The sequence below is a fragment of the Amblyomma maculatum genome, chromosome 4 (assembly GCF_055883805.1).
Source record: "Amblyomma maculatum isolate TAMU_Amacu chromosome 4, ASM5588380v1, whole genome shotgun sequence".
Lineage (NCBI taxonomy): Eukaryota > Metazoa > Arthropoda > Arachnida > Ixodida > Ixodidae > Amblyomma > Amblyomma maculatum.
The window spans coordinates 34,832,464-34,849,950 of record NC_139347.1 but is presented as its reverse complement, the minus strand read 5'-3'; the positions used below and the strand labels follow the sequence as shown (position 1 = coordinate 34,849,950).

The 17,487-nt window shown below is 46.8% G+C and overlaps 1 protein-coding gene across 2 annotated transcripts in view; it reads left to right on the top strand.

Annotated features, from left to right (window-relative positions):
* Positions 1–11,625, top strand: part of LOC146190676 (LIM domain transcription factor LMO4.2-like) — a 102,032-nt gene extending 90,407 nt beyond the window's left edge. For both annotated transcript variants that reach the window (XM_084601057.1, XM_084601056.1), the window contains exons 3-4: positions 7,604–7,729; positions 8,032–11,625. In XM_084601057.1, the coding sequence (XP_084457183.1) occupies positions 7,604–7,729; positions 8,032–8,443 (538 nt within the window). In that variant the 3' untranslated portion in view covers positions 8,444–11,625. The remainder of the gene's footprint in view (positions 1–7,603; positions 7,730–8,031) is intronic.
* The last annotated feature ends 5,862 nt before the right edge of the window (positions 11,626–17,487 follow it).

Below are 17,487 nucleotides of genomic sequence, written 5' to 3'. Positions count from 1 at the left end.
CTACGGTGCTGAAAACAACGGGAAGCGAGGCAAATGAGAGAGAGAGAGAGAGAGAGAGAGAGAGAGAGAGAGAGAGAGAGAGAGAGAGAGAGACGTATTATATTCCTCAGTTCAATAAAAATGATTGATTCGCGGAGAGGCAAAGAAGAAAATAAGGTGTACGGTGCTAATACACACGGATGTCAATGCCATTACTAGTATGGAATGGATAAGATATTTAATGCAGCCGGAGAGTTAAATATAGATCTGTACGGTAGCCGGAGTAATGATAAATAATAAGAAAGACAGTAGTGGAAAGCAAATGAACATTGCGCTGGCAAAAAAAAAAAAAAGCAAGTAAAGAAACCTTTACGGTGCAAAAGGGAAAATCATATGGCGGGGGTGAGGTAACAACATTGCTGTTGAAAGACAGTGAGGATATGGTACTAGAAAAATTGAAGGCCTCCTCACCTCGAGCTTACGTGGGTACAAATCTTGGAAGTATGCTGAACTTACTTTAATCAATAAGAAAGCGGGGTGTCAAGGATTTGAAGCATTAGACCGATCAACTTACTGTCAGTAATAAGGGAGTAATTACTCATTAGCATCCACCTATGCGCAAGCAATAAGGCTACGAAGGAAAACTGTATAGCTTTCTCACAAGTGATAGTTTGGTGGCAAATCAGTGCGGAAACGTCGATTTTCTTAGCTTGGACGTTTTGCTTTTGTAAAATTAACGGTTGTATAGAGTTTTACAGTTGTAGTGCCCACCATGGGTTAGTCAGCGTTACGGGATGGGCAAAATCTAATGATGCTGTCTTTCCTAAATTGTTTTCTCATTGCGCCGCCTCAAAAGCCTCCATTTCTCTGATGATGACTTGCGCAAACTTTTTTATGGATGTTTCTTGATGTTCAGCTTACGCATTTTATTGTTTTTTTTTTCCGTAGATGAAATAACGTCTTAAAGCGGTCGTTACAAGAGAATATTCGTTTTTATGTGTGACGACATCACACTAGACCATCATAGAACATCCTGGAAAATGTTGAGCGCTCTCATCTTTGCAGGTGCCAAATTCCATGCTCTGCGACTTGTACTACCGCTCGTAATGTAGTTACCGCTGCGTCACAAATTTATGTTTACTAAGGTTGGGAACGGTTCTCGCTAATGCGTGTTCTGTTTTTATTTATACACTCTCCTATTCACAACATGTTGCGGACGCTTAGGAGGGCTTGGACATTCTTCAGCGCCGGTGTTTCTTAGAGCTGCCCTGATCAACTGATGTGTCTTCTTACGCCAATTTTGAAACAACATTAGCACTCGTTCAATATTTGGAGACGCAACCACCGGCACACACGCTGGGCAGTTTATTATTTACTCTTCATGGGTTCCAATAGTCCCCAGGAGTTTTAGGATAGGGGGACTCTATCGGTTATGGTAATAGGGTAATTGCGGGGCGACAGTGCGCACGAGCGGAATACTGCGATGCGTGGGCGAGGAGTGCACCAATCACTGAGCATACGCACCCCCCCCCCCCCCCTTCCGTTACCCTATTCCCCTAACCGATACAGTCCCGCTATTCTAAACCTCCCTAGTGTCCCAACGCCTTTCGCTCCTATTTCGCTCTCTTTGTGCACTGACCATGTGTAGGGTAGCCGACATCACATTATGCCCTCGTGTGCTTGTTTATAGACCTCTCTTTCGCTCTTTACTTTATCTCTCATCATCATCATCAGCCTGACTATACCCACTGCAGGTCGAAGGCCTCTCCCATATTTCTCGAATTAACCCGGTGAAATATGGGGGAGGCCTTCGCCCTGCAGTCTCTTTATCTCTTCCTCCTCCTTAATAATATAAAGTCATGCCGGAGAAAAAAAAAATTGGCATTGCCTTAACGATGATGTTTCCCAAAGTTCTCGATATGGACATGCGCAAGATCACAATTTCTCTCGTTCATTTTGTCCGCACGCAGCCCCCGGAGACACAAGCCCGATTCCGAGGTCGCACTCTTCTCCGTGCAGCCCCATCAGCTCTCCCGGTGGTGCATTTCCTTTCCGTAGCGTTTCGGTGCGATGCGCGTGAGCTGGTCGTCGTCTTTCGTGCCGTGGCGTGTCCAATAGCGCAAGAACGCATCGTTGGTCTGCTGCCCTTTTGAAAATCTCCCACTCGTGCGCTTCTTCGTCCTCCGCCCCAAGAAGGGCGCGCAGCGGTGCGCTGCCGAACGTCTCGCTGCCGCCGCTTTGGTGTTCTGCATCTCAAAGGCGACCGTCCGTCTCGAATGAATGCCGCCGAGATCGTACGCGCTGCCCCGTCTTCCCGCCCGCCTGTACAGCTGCCCTTTCTTTTCATTTTGAGGCGGTGTCTTTTGTGAGAAATGCGCGCATACCGAACAGAACAGCGTCCCGCTGAGAATGGTCGGGTGATGAAGAAGAGATACGCGTGTGTATGTGTGTGTCTGTGATGGAGCTCTCGTTGATGGTCGGCCGAGGCTCTGTACAGCGCAGCGGTTGTCTGCGCTGGGGTAGTGTATTCGCCATACTAAACCCAAATTTAGGAGTCCGGGGCTTGGCTTGGGCAAATGTAAAAGCCTGTGTGTTCTCTTTTAATTCTCTGTTCTTTTCGCCCCCTTGTTCAGTCTGGATGACATTCATTACTCTCTGTGTACTGACTGGTGAGACTCGTTTTTGTGCGTTCCGTGTAAATGTGTGTGATTTTTCTGGCTTTTACGTGACTCTTTTTCTTGTGTGTCCGATTAGCACTTGAATCTCGAATATTCTAGAGTGTGCTGGCTCGTCTGATTAAAATCGTCTCTCAGCTCTGGAGAAAATCCTCCACTTGCATTGAACTTAGTGCATAAGAAGATGCGACTAATTCTCACCGCTGCAGTGTGGTACCGTTGGAATTGACAGTAATGAAAACGCTTAGTGTGCACACTTACGGCCTCTTTGCTGCTGTCGCGTAATTATTATTTGCTTTTTCGGTACTGAATCAAACGATTTCTGAGTCTGGCCACTCCCTACTTTCGTGTGGTACTGCCTTCATACTGACGTCCGGCCAAATGAAACAGAGAGTGGAAGTTTGTGTAATAAGGCCCCCAACTTCACCAGCGGGCCGTGGTTCGCTTTATGAGTGCATGAGAGTGCTGGCGCAGATCTTCACGAAAGCTACCAGCCTTTGCGAGAACCTGAAAGCTATTTTTTCTTTTCTTTTCTTTCTTTCTTTTTTTTTTTTTTTTTTTTTTTTTTTTTTGCGGTGGCTCGCTTAAACCTCCACCTAGAGAAACATTTCATTGTTAAAGAAAAAAAAAGATTATTATTTTTAATAAGCGTTCTCTGCGTTTCTTACATGGTCCACGTGCGTGTAATTTGCCGTGTAAGAAACAAATCGTCCTCGAACTACTTTTTCCTCGTCGACGAAGTTTGTGGCTAGGATGTGACACAAGACGCTGTTGTACGCATCTCCTCACGTCGAGGAGTAGCGGTAGCGCGACGAACAACACGCCAAAATTGTCGACCTCTCCCCGGAAGGTGGCCTGCCCTCGAATGCCCCTTTAGTTCCTTCACCCTCACGAAAAGCGTTCGCCAAGATGAATGCCGTCGTACATCGCAAAGGTGATCGACTACCGCGGGTGCCTCTTCATGCTAGACCTGCTTCTCAAGGGCAAAGCGAAACACACTGAGATCGGTGTTCTTGGTTCCTGGAACAGCGTCGTAGGAGTTCACATTCATGAGATGAAGAACCTCAAAGCCGGCAGGCAGTACGAAGCACAGGATAAATAATAATACAAAAAACATGCCTCAAAAGATTGCACTCACATGAAGCGCAAAAATGCAGAAATTCCGCAGCATGGCTTTTGCGGCGAGGCAGACCCAGAAACGCCCACGCACGGTGGGCAATTTGCATAAGTTACGGAGAGTCGGTGCTCAGCTAGAAACCACGGTGGGCGGCTGCACGTGCGACGGTTGATGCTGGGGATTGGGCATTGCTATAAGGAAAGAATGGGCGGCAAACGGGATTTAAAAGCCGCTTTGATGGTGTATAGTTGGCGGCCGAACCTCCTCTCCTTTCCGTGTCTCTGCGTGTGGATAAGCCGCAGAGACGTTTCGCTTTGACAGGAGCAACGGGCTTATACTTAACCTTCCTTCTTGTGAGTTTCCGCAATGTCATATCCGCAGAAAACGGTGGAGTAGGCGCGCTCATTGACGCGTTTGTCATTCTTTTTCTCTAAGACCGCCCGCGTATGGTTCTTTCGCGGTAGGAATCTTTCCGGAATCTCATTTTTGCTTGTCGTTCTTCAGGCGTTGGTGAAAAGCACGCTTAGGAGGCAATGCGAGACTTTCAGCGAAACTGCATTGCTCGCTCTCGAAAGAGTGGCCCATTAATCATTTCGCCGGAAGTCTTCCATTGTACAGAGTGCACCGGTCCGTCACATATTCGTTTCAAGAAGAAAGCATACACGTGCGTAGGGAGAGGGGGGCGGGAGGTAATGGGGAGGAGAAAGGATTACATCATGCAACGCACTGGATGCAGAAAAAAAAAAAAAAAACAGAAAAACAGGGAGTCACGTGTTCTAGCCTATAGATGTTAAACTTCAGGTATTCGACGCATATTTGTTGATAAGAAGGACATCAAAAGAAGGCGCAACAAGAGGTTTTGTGTTGGCACGTGTACAGAATTATTAGGATGCAACTCATGCTTTTTCGCTCGACCTCCACTCTCGTCCAATTTCAGTTACTAACTTGAGAAAATTAAATGATCCTTTTTCCTCAATATCCACCGTCAGCGTTGCCGGTTTTATGAGGGAAAAATTACGATCATGGCTCTGGCAGGTGCAAGTTGGCAGGTGCCACGGCCAGGCGCTGATTCATTGGTGGGTTGTGCGGGGTCACGAGACATGACATGGCCAAGTTGGCAGGAGCGGCCGACTAGGTGAACTCCTTGGAAGTAGGAATCGAGTCTTGCGGGGTGCTCGAATTCTGAGTCCGACACTCTTCTCCTACACCTGCTGGCTTCCCACATTAGCTTATGACTACATGCTAATGGGTTTGTGTGTGAGTAACGGATGCACAAATAAAGGGTTTAGTAATTACACTAGTAGCAAATTAAATAAGCAGGAGCCGGCGGTCGGGAACCAATAGCGCTGTCCCTTCATAGCCTTTTTTGTTATCAGATTTCTTTCAAGTTGGGCTTGTATTAATCCAGAGGATTTAAGCCAGATCTTTTTGATAAGGTAGCCTGCATCCGTAACAAAAGCTAACGGCAGAACTCTGTGAAGGGAGATATAATTTCCGGTTTAGTTGTTCGACCATTAAAAGCGGGATGCAAGTTTGTGCATAAGATTTCATACGGCAATGTACACATTGATCAACCGAGAACAGTTTCGTGCCACGGTTCATACTCGAGGAACGAAGTGTAGATGCGCCCATGTTTGAATTCGGGTCTCCAGCGTATACTATTTGCACTCACTATAAGTGGGCTCTCGTTTCTCCTACGCTTTTATTAATTTACAGTCATTTTATATTATTACAAATCTCCTTCACTTTTATACTTACGCACATAAGCCGTGGCGCAACCAGTGGTTATTTCTTTGCTGAAAACTGCGTGCTCAACACAAAACGAACGAAAGCGCTTTTTCGTAAGGCGTGTAACGCGCTCACGGCAAGAGCCGCTTGCGGTCACAGGGGTGTGGAGCTGAAGTAAGGACGTCATTTACGTCTTAAGCATCGACAAGGGGGCGCGACCGAGCGCGAGCAATGGCCGGTGGTCTCCGAATACTTGTTACATCGTACGCCGCAAAGACCGTTCTGCAGAACAGACCGCTGTGTGCGTGTGTGTGCGTGTGGGGGGGGGGAGACGGCGATCGAGGGACGCCCTTTTCTCGCCCGATGAGCCCCAGTCACGACTGGCCTGTTCGGCGTGCCGGTCGCCGCCGCGCTCCAGGCATATTTAATAGAAGAGGTCAATTAATAGCGGCCGAAGAAGACTCTCGCGGTCATCTCTTCTGCCGCGGAAGGGGGGGGGGGGGGGGGCGCAACGCCGAGCTGAGCCACGCCCCTCAAATGGCGCTGCGGCGTGTCTCAGGCCACTTAGGGGTGCACTGCTGCGGCCACAAGAGAGGCGTGCGGTTCGTTCTTTCTTCCTTGCTGAGGTCGCGGGCGCAGCTCCGGGCGCGCATTAAGAATATCACGGAAGCGTCGCAAGACCAGCTAGAAAGCGGGGGAGAGAGGAAGAGGACAGCTAAATGTACGCGTGGACGGCGTTCACCGAGAGAGCCGTGATGTTATGTGCCGTCGCCGCCTTCGCTTTCTGCGGAATGACGCTTCGTGGTGGTGGAACGCTCGCGGGAGAGAAAAAGAAAAAAAAAAAAAGTGAATGCGTGCGAGCACGTCACACACTGCCGATGTTCTCGCGAGCGCTGTGCAGCGGTCTTTAAGGCGACGACGGTGGGGCTGAGTAGAGGAGGGGGTTAGGAAGTACACGACCCGCAATTTGCGGCTCTTTCATGCGGCGGCGGCAGCGTTGGAGGCGTTGGCAGTGCTCGCATTGGGGGGGCGAAAGCGAAAACCGCGTGCTGAGATGGGTGAGTGGGGGAGAGTGCAGGTCTGGCACTATGCGCGGCAGATGTGCCGGGGGGAGAGGTAGCATCGCATGCGTGGAATGGGCGATTAAAAGGGGCAGTGCGTGCGGCTCGCGGATGGAGGACAACACCCGGCCATTAGCGCTCACTGCGAAACTGGGCCCTCCGCTGAGCGCCGCCACGCCCGGAGACGAAAAGAGAAAACGCCGTTCCCTCAGCGTTCGGTCTCGCCGTCGTCGTAGCCGTCGTCGCAGCCGTCAACGCTGCTGTCCCGAGCTTTTACTTCATTAGGGAGAAGCCCCTTGCCTCACGTCCATTAAAAAGGCAGGCCAGATTAGGCGAGATGAAAAAGGGGGTTTATTTCTTGGCTCGGTTCTCTGTACACCCGGGTGGTCTGTCGTCGATGCCTCGGAAGGTTTTTGCGTGAGCTTTGCACGAATCATTTAACGTCCGTTATGGGGAAAGCAGGTCTCGATTAGCAGTATTACGCCGGCCTGGTGGGAATTTCGGGGCTACTAAAGAGTAATGGTGGCGTAGGATGCGTTCAGGAATGATAATGACTGAGTGCGAAGATGTTGCGATGTGAGACTGAGGTTGTCGCGGGCTACTGGCAGTGTTAACCTTGCGATGTACTGCTGGCAGTTGCTGTGCCGTAGCGACACTTCATATAAATAATGGACGAAGGTCGATCATTCGCTTTACAGCTGTTTTTCTGATAAGAAACCAGTCTGCCTCCATCGCCGTTTGCGGACTGGGTCAATGTCATGAAGGTGTTCTTGAAGTCAAGAAGAACTGACAAGAAGCCGTTCTATCCGCTTCGTCAGTACCACCTCAGCAATGCCTGTGATTTGTTAGTGCAAAACCGAATAACTGGAAGCCCTCCACTAAGGTGGTACCACGATTGTTTTCTAGCCGTGATACAAAGAAAGAAAGCATTGCTTACAATTTATGTTCATACGGCGTTACTTTTCGCCTTGTTATCCAAGGCAGGGGATATGTGATCGTGTTGACCTAATCTGTGCTTCTCCCTACCACTTTTATTGTTGCAGATTGTTTGGCACGACAGGCCTGTGCTCCGCATGCAGTAAAGCCATCCCTGCGTTCGAGATGGTCATGAGAGCACGGGGCAATGTGTACCACCTGGAGTGCTTCGCTTGCCAGCAGTGCAATCACAGGTAATTAAGGCAACTATCAGATATTTTTAGATTTCACAAACTTACGTTCTTACTGTTTCTTTCTACCAGTATTTGTGCTGTATTTTTTTTTCCCCATCGAGCTGTTTATGCCCATTCATTTCCCGCGGAGCCCAGTCTCTATGTTACATCCGCGCATTTATCGCGATACTTTGAACTCATGGCTGTTTCTGCCAATATAACATTCATAAAGCAGGCATTGGGGTGGTGAGAAGTCGACATGTCGTGATTATTAGTCCTTAACTGTATGCCCTCCCGTCGTTTCGTTTCTGGACAAATCGCAGGTTCTGTGTGGGCGACCGCTTCTACCTGCACGACAACCGCATCCTCTGCGAGTACGACTACGAGGAGCGGGCCCTGATGGCAGGAGTGCCGCCACCCTTCTACGCAGCGGCCGGCGGCGGCGGCGGAGGTGGCGGCGGGCCGGGCGGTGTGCCGGCACTCAACCACCAGGTGGCCAACCCTCTCCCAGTAAAGCGTCAACAGCAGCATCAGCAACAGCATCAACAGCAGCAGCAGCAACAACAACAGCAGCAGCAGCATACGCAGCAGACGCCTCTGCCTCAACCACAGCCTTCTCAACAGCAGCAACAGTCTCAGACATCTCAGCAAGCACCTCACTCGGTCGACGAGCCGCCCAGGGACGACCGCTCCAGTGGTTACGGCAGTGGTGACTCCCCGTACGACGGTCGGTAGCTATGGCGATCCCCAGCGCCGACCATGATCTGCGCTGCGCGCCCCTTTATCGGCAACGGCGCGACGAAGAAGAGGAAGACCAAGAGGTAGACACGTGAACGGTGGTGACCGAACCGGCCTCGCATACACGAGCATCATGTAGGGGCATCGGAAAGACGTGTGCACCTTTTGCTGGACGAACCCTTTGTGACCTCGTGAGCGTTAATTGTGTAACCGCTGCCTCGCAATCGCGTCACCCGTGTGCCTAAGATTTTCTGGGAACGAGTGGGTGAAGTGTGACTCGAGGACGGTGAACGCGCTGCTGTTTATTTTTTGTTTTTGGGTAAACAAAAGGGATTCCTAGGAAAGGAAAGCAGGAAAAAGGCAAGCCCTGTCTGTTAAATGATTAAGATGGTTGCAGTTTTCTTACACTATGTGCTGTTGTACTCTGCACCTATGACTTACTGTCACTGTGGATTGGCTTGCTGACATTGGCATCATCAATGGAATTTCACACGTTTGATGTGACCTGCAAGTGTGTTAGCATAAGGGACATGGTTGAAGTTATGAAACAAATTTACCTTAATCTAAGTCTTGTTTTCCTGTTGTATGAGTGTTGTGTAAACCATGCTTGCTTCAAGATGCTGCCGTAACTGGGCCTGTTTGTGTAGTTTCAATATACTGCATTCTCACTTTTTCCGTGCTGTCACCCGTTTGCCATGGGTTCGAGTATCCGATAGCCAAGCCGTTTGAAGCATTGAAGATGTCAGGCAGGGAAGGTGCCCTAAGACTGTCATTAACTTCACCTCTGGTGTGCCTCAAATTCTATTCAAAATTAACTCCATGTGAACAATACTTGCAACAGTCTTGTTTTTTTATTAAATGATAACCTCTGGGTACTTAAATTAACTAGCAGTGAATTGATGTAAATACACAAATAGCACTGGGTGCCGCTTCCCCACATTGTCTACCACGGATGAAGAGTGCTTGGAGTCCTCACCAGTGTGACCCACATGTGATCGATTCCCTATCCCATCTGTGACTCTGCGCCGATGCCTCCCTGCTTGATGCAGCTCTTGCAGCTGTTTCTCATCGTGTGTGATCAAGGAAGATGTAACACACTGTTGCCTGCATGCGACGAGTCAGCCATCGCCGCTGGAATTCTAGACTGCCGCCTTGTTCAGTCCTTGTGTGAATACTGCTCTACATCCAAGAGATGTCCTCGAGAATAACAACACTGGCAAACCCTTCCATGTGAACAGCCATTCCCACGTACTGTGAAAGCTAACTGCCCTTTGAGACCGAGCAAAAGTGTCCCTTGGTGCGGTGTTTTCATGTTTCGTGACCTGCATATGGTTTTGTTTCCTCTTTTCCCCGTGTAGAGCAGCTTGAGTATTTATATTTTTCTTGTGTTCTAGTGAAGAGAACCAAATCCTATCGGAAGGATTGGGGGAAAGGATAGTTAATTTCTTTTTGTCAACAAAATTTTGCGAATTGTAGTGCAATTGATATATAGATATTCACAATGTTCAAAGGTTCTTTTTTACTTGTCATGACTCCCGTATTTCGAGGAAATGGCGGGAGCGATGGTTGTTTATTTATTCAACTTTTTTATATCATAACCAGCAACAGACTTTGTTTTGTTCTTGGGTATTGTGTGAAACGTTCCTGCAGTGTTAAGCTGAAGTTTCCACGGGCATTATGTTTTTCAGAATGAAAGTGCGCGAAGAGGACACGTTTTAAGCACTAGCACGTGCGCACCTCTGATGAACATATGTGTAAAGACCATTGTCACAAAATAGACGTCCCCTGTACAGCCCGTATGTTTCCTCTGGAGTACCATCAGTGGAACTGCGTGGGAGTCCTTTACGCGGTTCGCCCCTTTGCACCCTGCAGAAAAGGGAGAGAACATTGGGTGCCTTGTGAGAAATGTCTTGTACATACAGGCGTGTTGTTCTTAAACGACATTTTCCCGCAGCCGGTAGGACTCTTTTCTTTTTCTTCTTAACTATTTGTTCCTGGTCGTCGTTTGCGGCCGACAGCTCTCAGCTGTCCATTCTTTTTTTTTTTTTTTTTTTTTTTTTTTGTGCGTGCATAGGGTAGAGGGACGACAACGTCTCTTAACCGTTTCACGGCGTGGTTAAAAGGCGCCTTGGTGATCCAGTGTGCATTCTGCTATGGCATTACCCCAACTAAAGAAAAAAATACACTCACCAAAGATACACCGCTCGCAAATATCCTGCTGCAAAGAATGGTGCCTCCGGGTAGTTGTTGCTTTGACCGGAGATTACCCGGAAGTTGGGTTCAGTCATTAAAGATGGGGCCCTCAAACTATTTTTTTTTACGTGACCTAATTAAAAGACTAGGGCCTTCTCATGGAGTGTTGCTCTTAGTAGTCATGCGTGAAAAGCTAAATGCAAACGAATTTTGTCAGTCCTAAAGCGAGTTACGTGAGGAGGTGACCGCGCTGATAGACGTGCAATAACTCTTTAAGTCAAGCAGTTACTAGTCAAGAGACATTTCTAACAGTTATACAATCTTTTGAAGCACCAGTCTTTGAAAATTGGGATACATAGAAAAAAAATTCTTCCGTTCGCCTACTGTACATCTGACAAGCGTTTTGTCGACATCAGGATGAGCAGTTGGGAATAGGGTGATGCTACCTAAATTTTCTCGGCACTGTTTTTTTTTTTTATGTATATTGCGCGCACGAACACAGTAATGGCGTCCGTGGTGCATTACGTTTGAGCTGTGAAAGTTAGTTGACTGACCAGTGAAACATTTGTTAGCAGACACAATCAAAATTTGCAGGTCAGAATCGATGAGAAAACGTGCAACTGGAATTGAATTATAAGAGCAACAAATTGGATGCCGGTGTCATTCTGAAGGTCTTCTAATGCGAAAGTACAAAAAAGGAAAGTGTGCACTAAATGCAAAATTAAATTTAAGAGGCCGTGATGACTTCTTAGTGCTGGCATTTTTGTACAGAACATGCTGAAGTGCTTTAGGTTCGTTTCCGACTGCAGAATGTTTTGAATGGAGTGTCCACGCGATATCTAGTTCACGTTTCAACTGTTGTGCTTAGTTCTATCAATGAACGCGGGCATCACTTCACAGCGTTTCAAGTGCTGTATGTTTCCCTCCAAGTTTCAGTGAATCACCATGTTTGCTCTTTTGGAATATAATATAATGCTACTTCCCAACTTGTGTGGTTTGTTCATGTTCTCGGAGCGCATTGTGGGCTCCGTTTGCACGTATCCACACGACCCAAGCCTTCACAATATCACACCGAGCAATAAAATGTTGTGTCGTGAATGCTTGCGCGACTCCAGATTTTCACGGCAATCTCGTGCGGAACACTGCGGAGTGGTTATACATCTGCAGTCGCGTAACCTCAAACGAGACGTCAGCTGCTGCTGATCTGGGTACGTACAACTGAGGCGTAGTCGACCCGACGGCGATGCAGACTCTGAGGTGGCGGCTAAAACACGCCACAGAGCGTCCCATTTTGTGCGACAGCGCCAGCTCGCCATTTTATCCGCAGCAACATTGCTGAACATACTGCTATTTAAATACATCGTAGGCTCTGAGGAAGATATTATGACTTTTAACCACCAAAGGAAGATATCAAAGACGGATCTTGCAGCAGGATATTAGAAAAGAAAGAAACAGAAACAAATAATACCGTTTTGAAATGTGAAAGCTATGTGGCCCCAAAGTACAGTCGGCAGCAAAAGTTAGTGGGACGCGGGGGCTCAAGAACAAATGTGTTATAGCTCGGCTTTGCGGCCCGGCAGTTGACTGACTCCAGCAGACAGAGCGCATCAGGCGCCTCCTCATCTTTGAGGCTGTATTTGTGGTACAGTGCAGAAATATCTTTTCATTCGGTCCTCTTTATCCCGTAAAACGTTGACTGCTGCCTGTACTTTAGCCTGTAGCCTAGGGCTTCCGCTGCATGCAGTCATCTCCTCAGTAGCTACCCCTACATATAGGATAATTCAGCATGAAAGCAATGTGCTTTCGAGTAGTGACAGTAATGTTCGTGTAAGAATAGCCTCTTGTATCTTGCCTATAATGAGGGGTTGGACTGGTCGGGTCTCTTTGAAGAAGGCAGCAGAGCAGTTGTTACCTGCTGTGCTGCCTTCTTCCAAGAGATGTGTGACCAACTAGCTCAACGTCCCACTCTATTATTGGTCGTGTCTGTTTATAACCGAGACAAAAAAGATATCTAAACAGAATTCAGTTCGTGAAATTGCGTTTCAAATGAAATAGGTTAGCATTCTTGAAATATGGGTGCCTCAGCTGGGAGGGTGCGAGTAGAAAACACAGAGCAAATGGAGCAAGGAGAAAAGAGGAGGCAGTGCTTTGACAAGGGGACCGTGACAGTGGCACAAGCCGCGAAGAACAGCGCCAGTTAGGTCGGCTACCCCGCCAGCCTGCCAACCCTTGTGCACTTTGTTCCTTGTCGTCAAGAACCGGTATTTGTTCAACCGTGCTGTCATTTAAGACATCGCCTACTTCTTTTGTTGCCGACAGCTCTTGTTTCCGCATTTAGGCACCGCTACGTCATTTTTAAATAAATCGTGATCACTAATGCGTTAATTATCGGTCAATCAAATGACCGGCCTCACAGAAAGTCGAGATAGATGCCAAGTTAATATTGACTGTAAAGTAAGTGTCAATGGTTATTATAAGGTCAGTACAAAATTATAGTTTAGTATATGTTGTTCATTCGTATATGAAAAAAAAAAAAGAAAAGTAATACTCGCCAAAAACTGCACTCTGAAGTAAACATCTAAAAAGGCTCGGGTTTAAAAATGTACAGACCATTAAGTCCGACCTCTACCCATAATAAACAATATATCCTTGAGGATTACCCTAAATAAATAAAGGTTTGCCAGTTTACTGCATTTTCAGTGCAAAGTCAAAAAAACTTGTCGACATGGGTCGACGACATCCAGTCCCACTCTTTGTCGATAGTTTTCTATCAGACACAACGTTCCGTGTGGCATTGCCTCGCCTTTTCTCGATCTCGCCGCGTACCAGAATCATTTTTAGCTCGCCATCTTTGCGGCGCCGTAGAAATAAGTACGTGCGTACTAACCGTTCGCGCTTCTGAATGCGACGCAGCGTCGAGCCTTTAGCCTCCGTCAATGTCGATCTTCATAAGAAGCGTGCTTCGCGTCGTCACGCTACATACCTTATGACGTATGCTTATCACTTTACTTGGCTTACACTCGTCAGCCCGTGGTTGCTCGCGTACACCAACTCCACGTGAGTCCCGTCAACTGTACAACCAAGGTATACCACAGGAGGGTTGTACTGTTAATAGCGACATCTGTGAGACATTATATATAGGTTTAGCATAGATGAGGCGCGCAGGTATAGATTAATTTTACATTATGGGATGAGAGAGAAGCGCCTATAGATGCAGAGGGCAACAGGGGGATATAATTAACACAGGGCTCATCCCGTGTCTGGGGCACACCGGGAGCGGGTTTAGGGTTCACTTTTGGAGGAGGTGGTTTAAAGAGTGTTTATTCAAGATTATCTGTCGAATTATTCAGAACTGCTTTCCTATGTCATTTCTCGCTTCGAGTGGCAGATCCCAGCTCCCCCAAACTCGCCCCACCTCCTCCTCTCTTGCTGCTAATGCAAAGGACACAGGTAAGTTCGTGCACCTAAAACTGCTCACAGCGAATATGCACTGGATTGCTAACAAGGTATGCTATAGCATGTGTCTCGCTTAGCTACAAAGAGATAATATCACTCACGACTCACTCATGATCTCGTTCATCACTAATAAGTAATAGCATGCGTCTCATTCAGGTATACAAGGGGTATACTGAGAGTATATGAATATGTTCGGGAAAATAATTACCGTGACATTTTTAGTAGGATACACTTCTAGCTCCGCTTCTCGGTAAACTCTGGTGAGCATCGCCCTAAATAAACGCCGTCCAAAGCTTAGTGCGTTCCCTTTCATAAAGCTCACGACTGCGCATATTTCAGTATTGTAGCATACTATAGAATACAGGAGAATGTAAAGACAGCCCCGTGGGGCTGTTTTTATGCGAACGTGTGAGATAAACCGGTTCTAGATAGTGCCACAATGTGACAAAGGCTCTTGACGATGGCTTTGAGCATAAATAAATAAGCAAAAGTTCTTGCCAACATGTGACTGATATATGCAACTTGCTGGCGGCTAAATTTGCATGCGCATAAAAGATGGTACATGATACTTCGTGTGCGCTCGTGGTGAGCTGACTTGTGGAAACACAAGTTGTATATCGATTTCCGCCGCCTCAATTTAGGTGCTTCAGATATTAGATGGCGGATACCGGGGCTGACAAACATCTTTTCCTTTCTTTTTTGATATCTAATAATAAAATAACCACATACTACTACTACTACTACTACTACTACGACTACTACTACTACTACTACTACTACTACTACTACTACTACTACTACTACTACTAATACTACGACTACACTGACATGTAGAAAGGCTAATCGTCGTCATCCTCAGACACCTGTTCTGCGCTTCAAATGCTCATTGGTATAGTATATTGCTACAGTCATGGCCTTGTAAAGTCGTTTTAGCATATAGGTACAAAAAGGACCGACTACCACGTCGCTAAAAGGCGGCTTTACTGTGATCGCACACAAAGATAAGAAGGCTGCCAAGGCGCTGTAAGAATAGAAGCGGCTGATGGCGGCGGCGTCTCATCAAGCCGCGACAGCAGCCGCAGGGTGATCAAGCATGTTGCCCTGGTCGAAGAACGGGAGCAGGCGAAGATCGACGACAGCTCCTCCAAGCTTTGCAGGCGTCTGACCGATATCAGTGCGGCTTTCTCAATGTATGAGCAATTGAAAAGTGTGTTACAGCTTTTGAAGCAATGTATTTTATGCACACCTATTCTCGATGATGAGGTCGCACATGCTTTGTGCGAAAAACTCGCGCCCTCAATTCCCGACTGAAATACATATAGTTAGCCGACATTAAGAGCTTAAAAAGACTTCAAATAGGGCCGAGCACGAAAGGAAGGATATTGTGGTTACGCTGAGTGCCCTTCTTTCAGCCTTCAAAGTGATTGCGGGGAGCAACGAACTACCAGGCTTGCTGTTTCCGATGAAACGTGCGCGTAGCACGCGGAACGCGTATACTGTGCGAGCAAGCGCGTCGAAGCATGGCAAGAGAGAAACGGAGGCAAATCACCGGAAGCTCTCCAGCTATGTGGATCAACCGAAACCTGCATCTACCTGCGACGCATTAGCGCAACATTTTTGTTGTTTGGTACCTTTGTTGCGCGTTTCGTTCTTATTATTACTATTACTATTACTTTTTCTTTTTTTTTTTTTTGCTTGCGGGAAGCCGTGAATAGAGCCATGCAGTAGTCAAATGTATGCCACGTGAATATTTTTATACCATTCACTTGTTTAGAGGCTGGATTTCACCTCATTTCATGCGCATGTTCCTGACCTTCAAGTTCTGCAGAGAGTTTGCAAATGTTTTAGAAGTCTAGAATTTCTTTAAACCATGTTGTATGGTTGGCATAAGCAGGAGGACGGAACATTTGGGTACCTGCAAGAAAGTAGGATACGAATTACGGCACTAACAAAATTTTCGCCATAGCGCAAAGAAAGGCATGTGGTATATTTAAAAGGTTGCAATTACTCCCGTATAACTAGAAAGCGCTATGAACATTTAACTTTCCCAGGCGACGTAGGCTATGAGAAACAAAGTAGTGGAATGTTCAGTATTAATTTAAACTACCTTGAAAGCCTCACCTTGTCGCTATCTTCGGACGCTAAACACTGACGAAGCTAGGTGCCTCTCGCATTTCTCCTGAATCGAAACGCGGCCACTGCGGCCGGATTCGAAACCGATTTATTGCCCCAGTAGCCGTGCCTAACTACTGAGCCACTGAGGCGGGTCAATTACTCGAAAGCAGCCGTTAGTAAGTCACTTGCTTCTTTTTCAAAGAAACCTTGCGATTTTCATTAACAGTTTCGCTGGTAGTAAATACTACGTTATAACTTCATAGGCGTGTTCCTTGAGGATGAAAAACTGCTGTAAACCCGCATTGCGAGTTGTGCAATTTAGGCCTTGTACGTGCCAATGGGAATTTAAATTATTTAGACTTGATCATGTAATTCGAAAAGCCATATTTATCTAACTAAATAGAAAGAATGACAAAGTGATAGTACTTGTCATGAATACCCATAAACACTATTTCTGCCTAACAGCCACTGCACTCAATCGTATATATATATATATATATATATATATATATATATATATATATATATATATATATATATATATATATATATATATATATATATATATATATATATATATATATATATCCTTGTTCGCTTGTTCATAGAAATAAACTCAAACTCCCACCCTTATGTGATACCGCCATAAAAGGGAGTCCTTAGGGTAATAAAACTGAACTGAATTGGCATGGAAATTGTCCGACGTGCGCCTATGGTTTATAATGCAATGACTTTAGTTAGGCATCATTCAAATACAGGTGAATACATATTCGAAAACGGTCGTGCCGACCGTCTGACTCCACAAAGAAAATAAATGAAGAAGTTGCACGTCGGGGCTTGCTTTTGACGTTGTATATATGAACTTAAGTTTCCGGCTCCCTTCATGCGGTTCAGCTCGAATAACTGACGAGTAAAATAAATAAATAAATAAATAAATAAATAAATAAATAAATAAATAAATAAATAAATAAATAAATAAATAAATAAATAAATAGGCGAGAAGGTTAGGAGCAGGCCAGAGCGTGCTTAGGGCTTGTACTACTCCTTCGTAGAATACCATCAGGACAGTAGGGCAAGCCGCGGCTCCCGGACGTGAAAAGCTATGCGCGGAGAGGAAGGGTCGGGAGAGGGCACCGGAGTCGCGCGTGCGCTGCACGACTCACGGAAGGCAGCCGTGCCCCGAACCGGAGCCGCGTCCTTGGTCGGTGCGGCGACCAGCAGCGTCGGGCGGCCAGCCGGTGCACCTCGCCTTTCTCCCCGCCTCCAGCTTGTGTCCG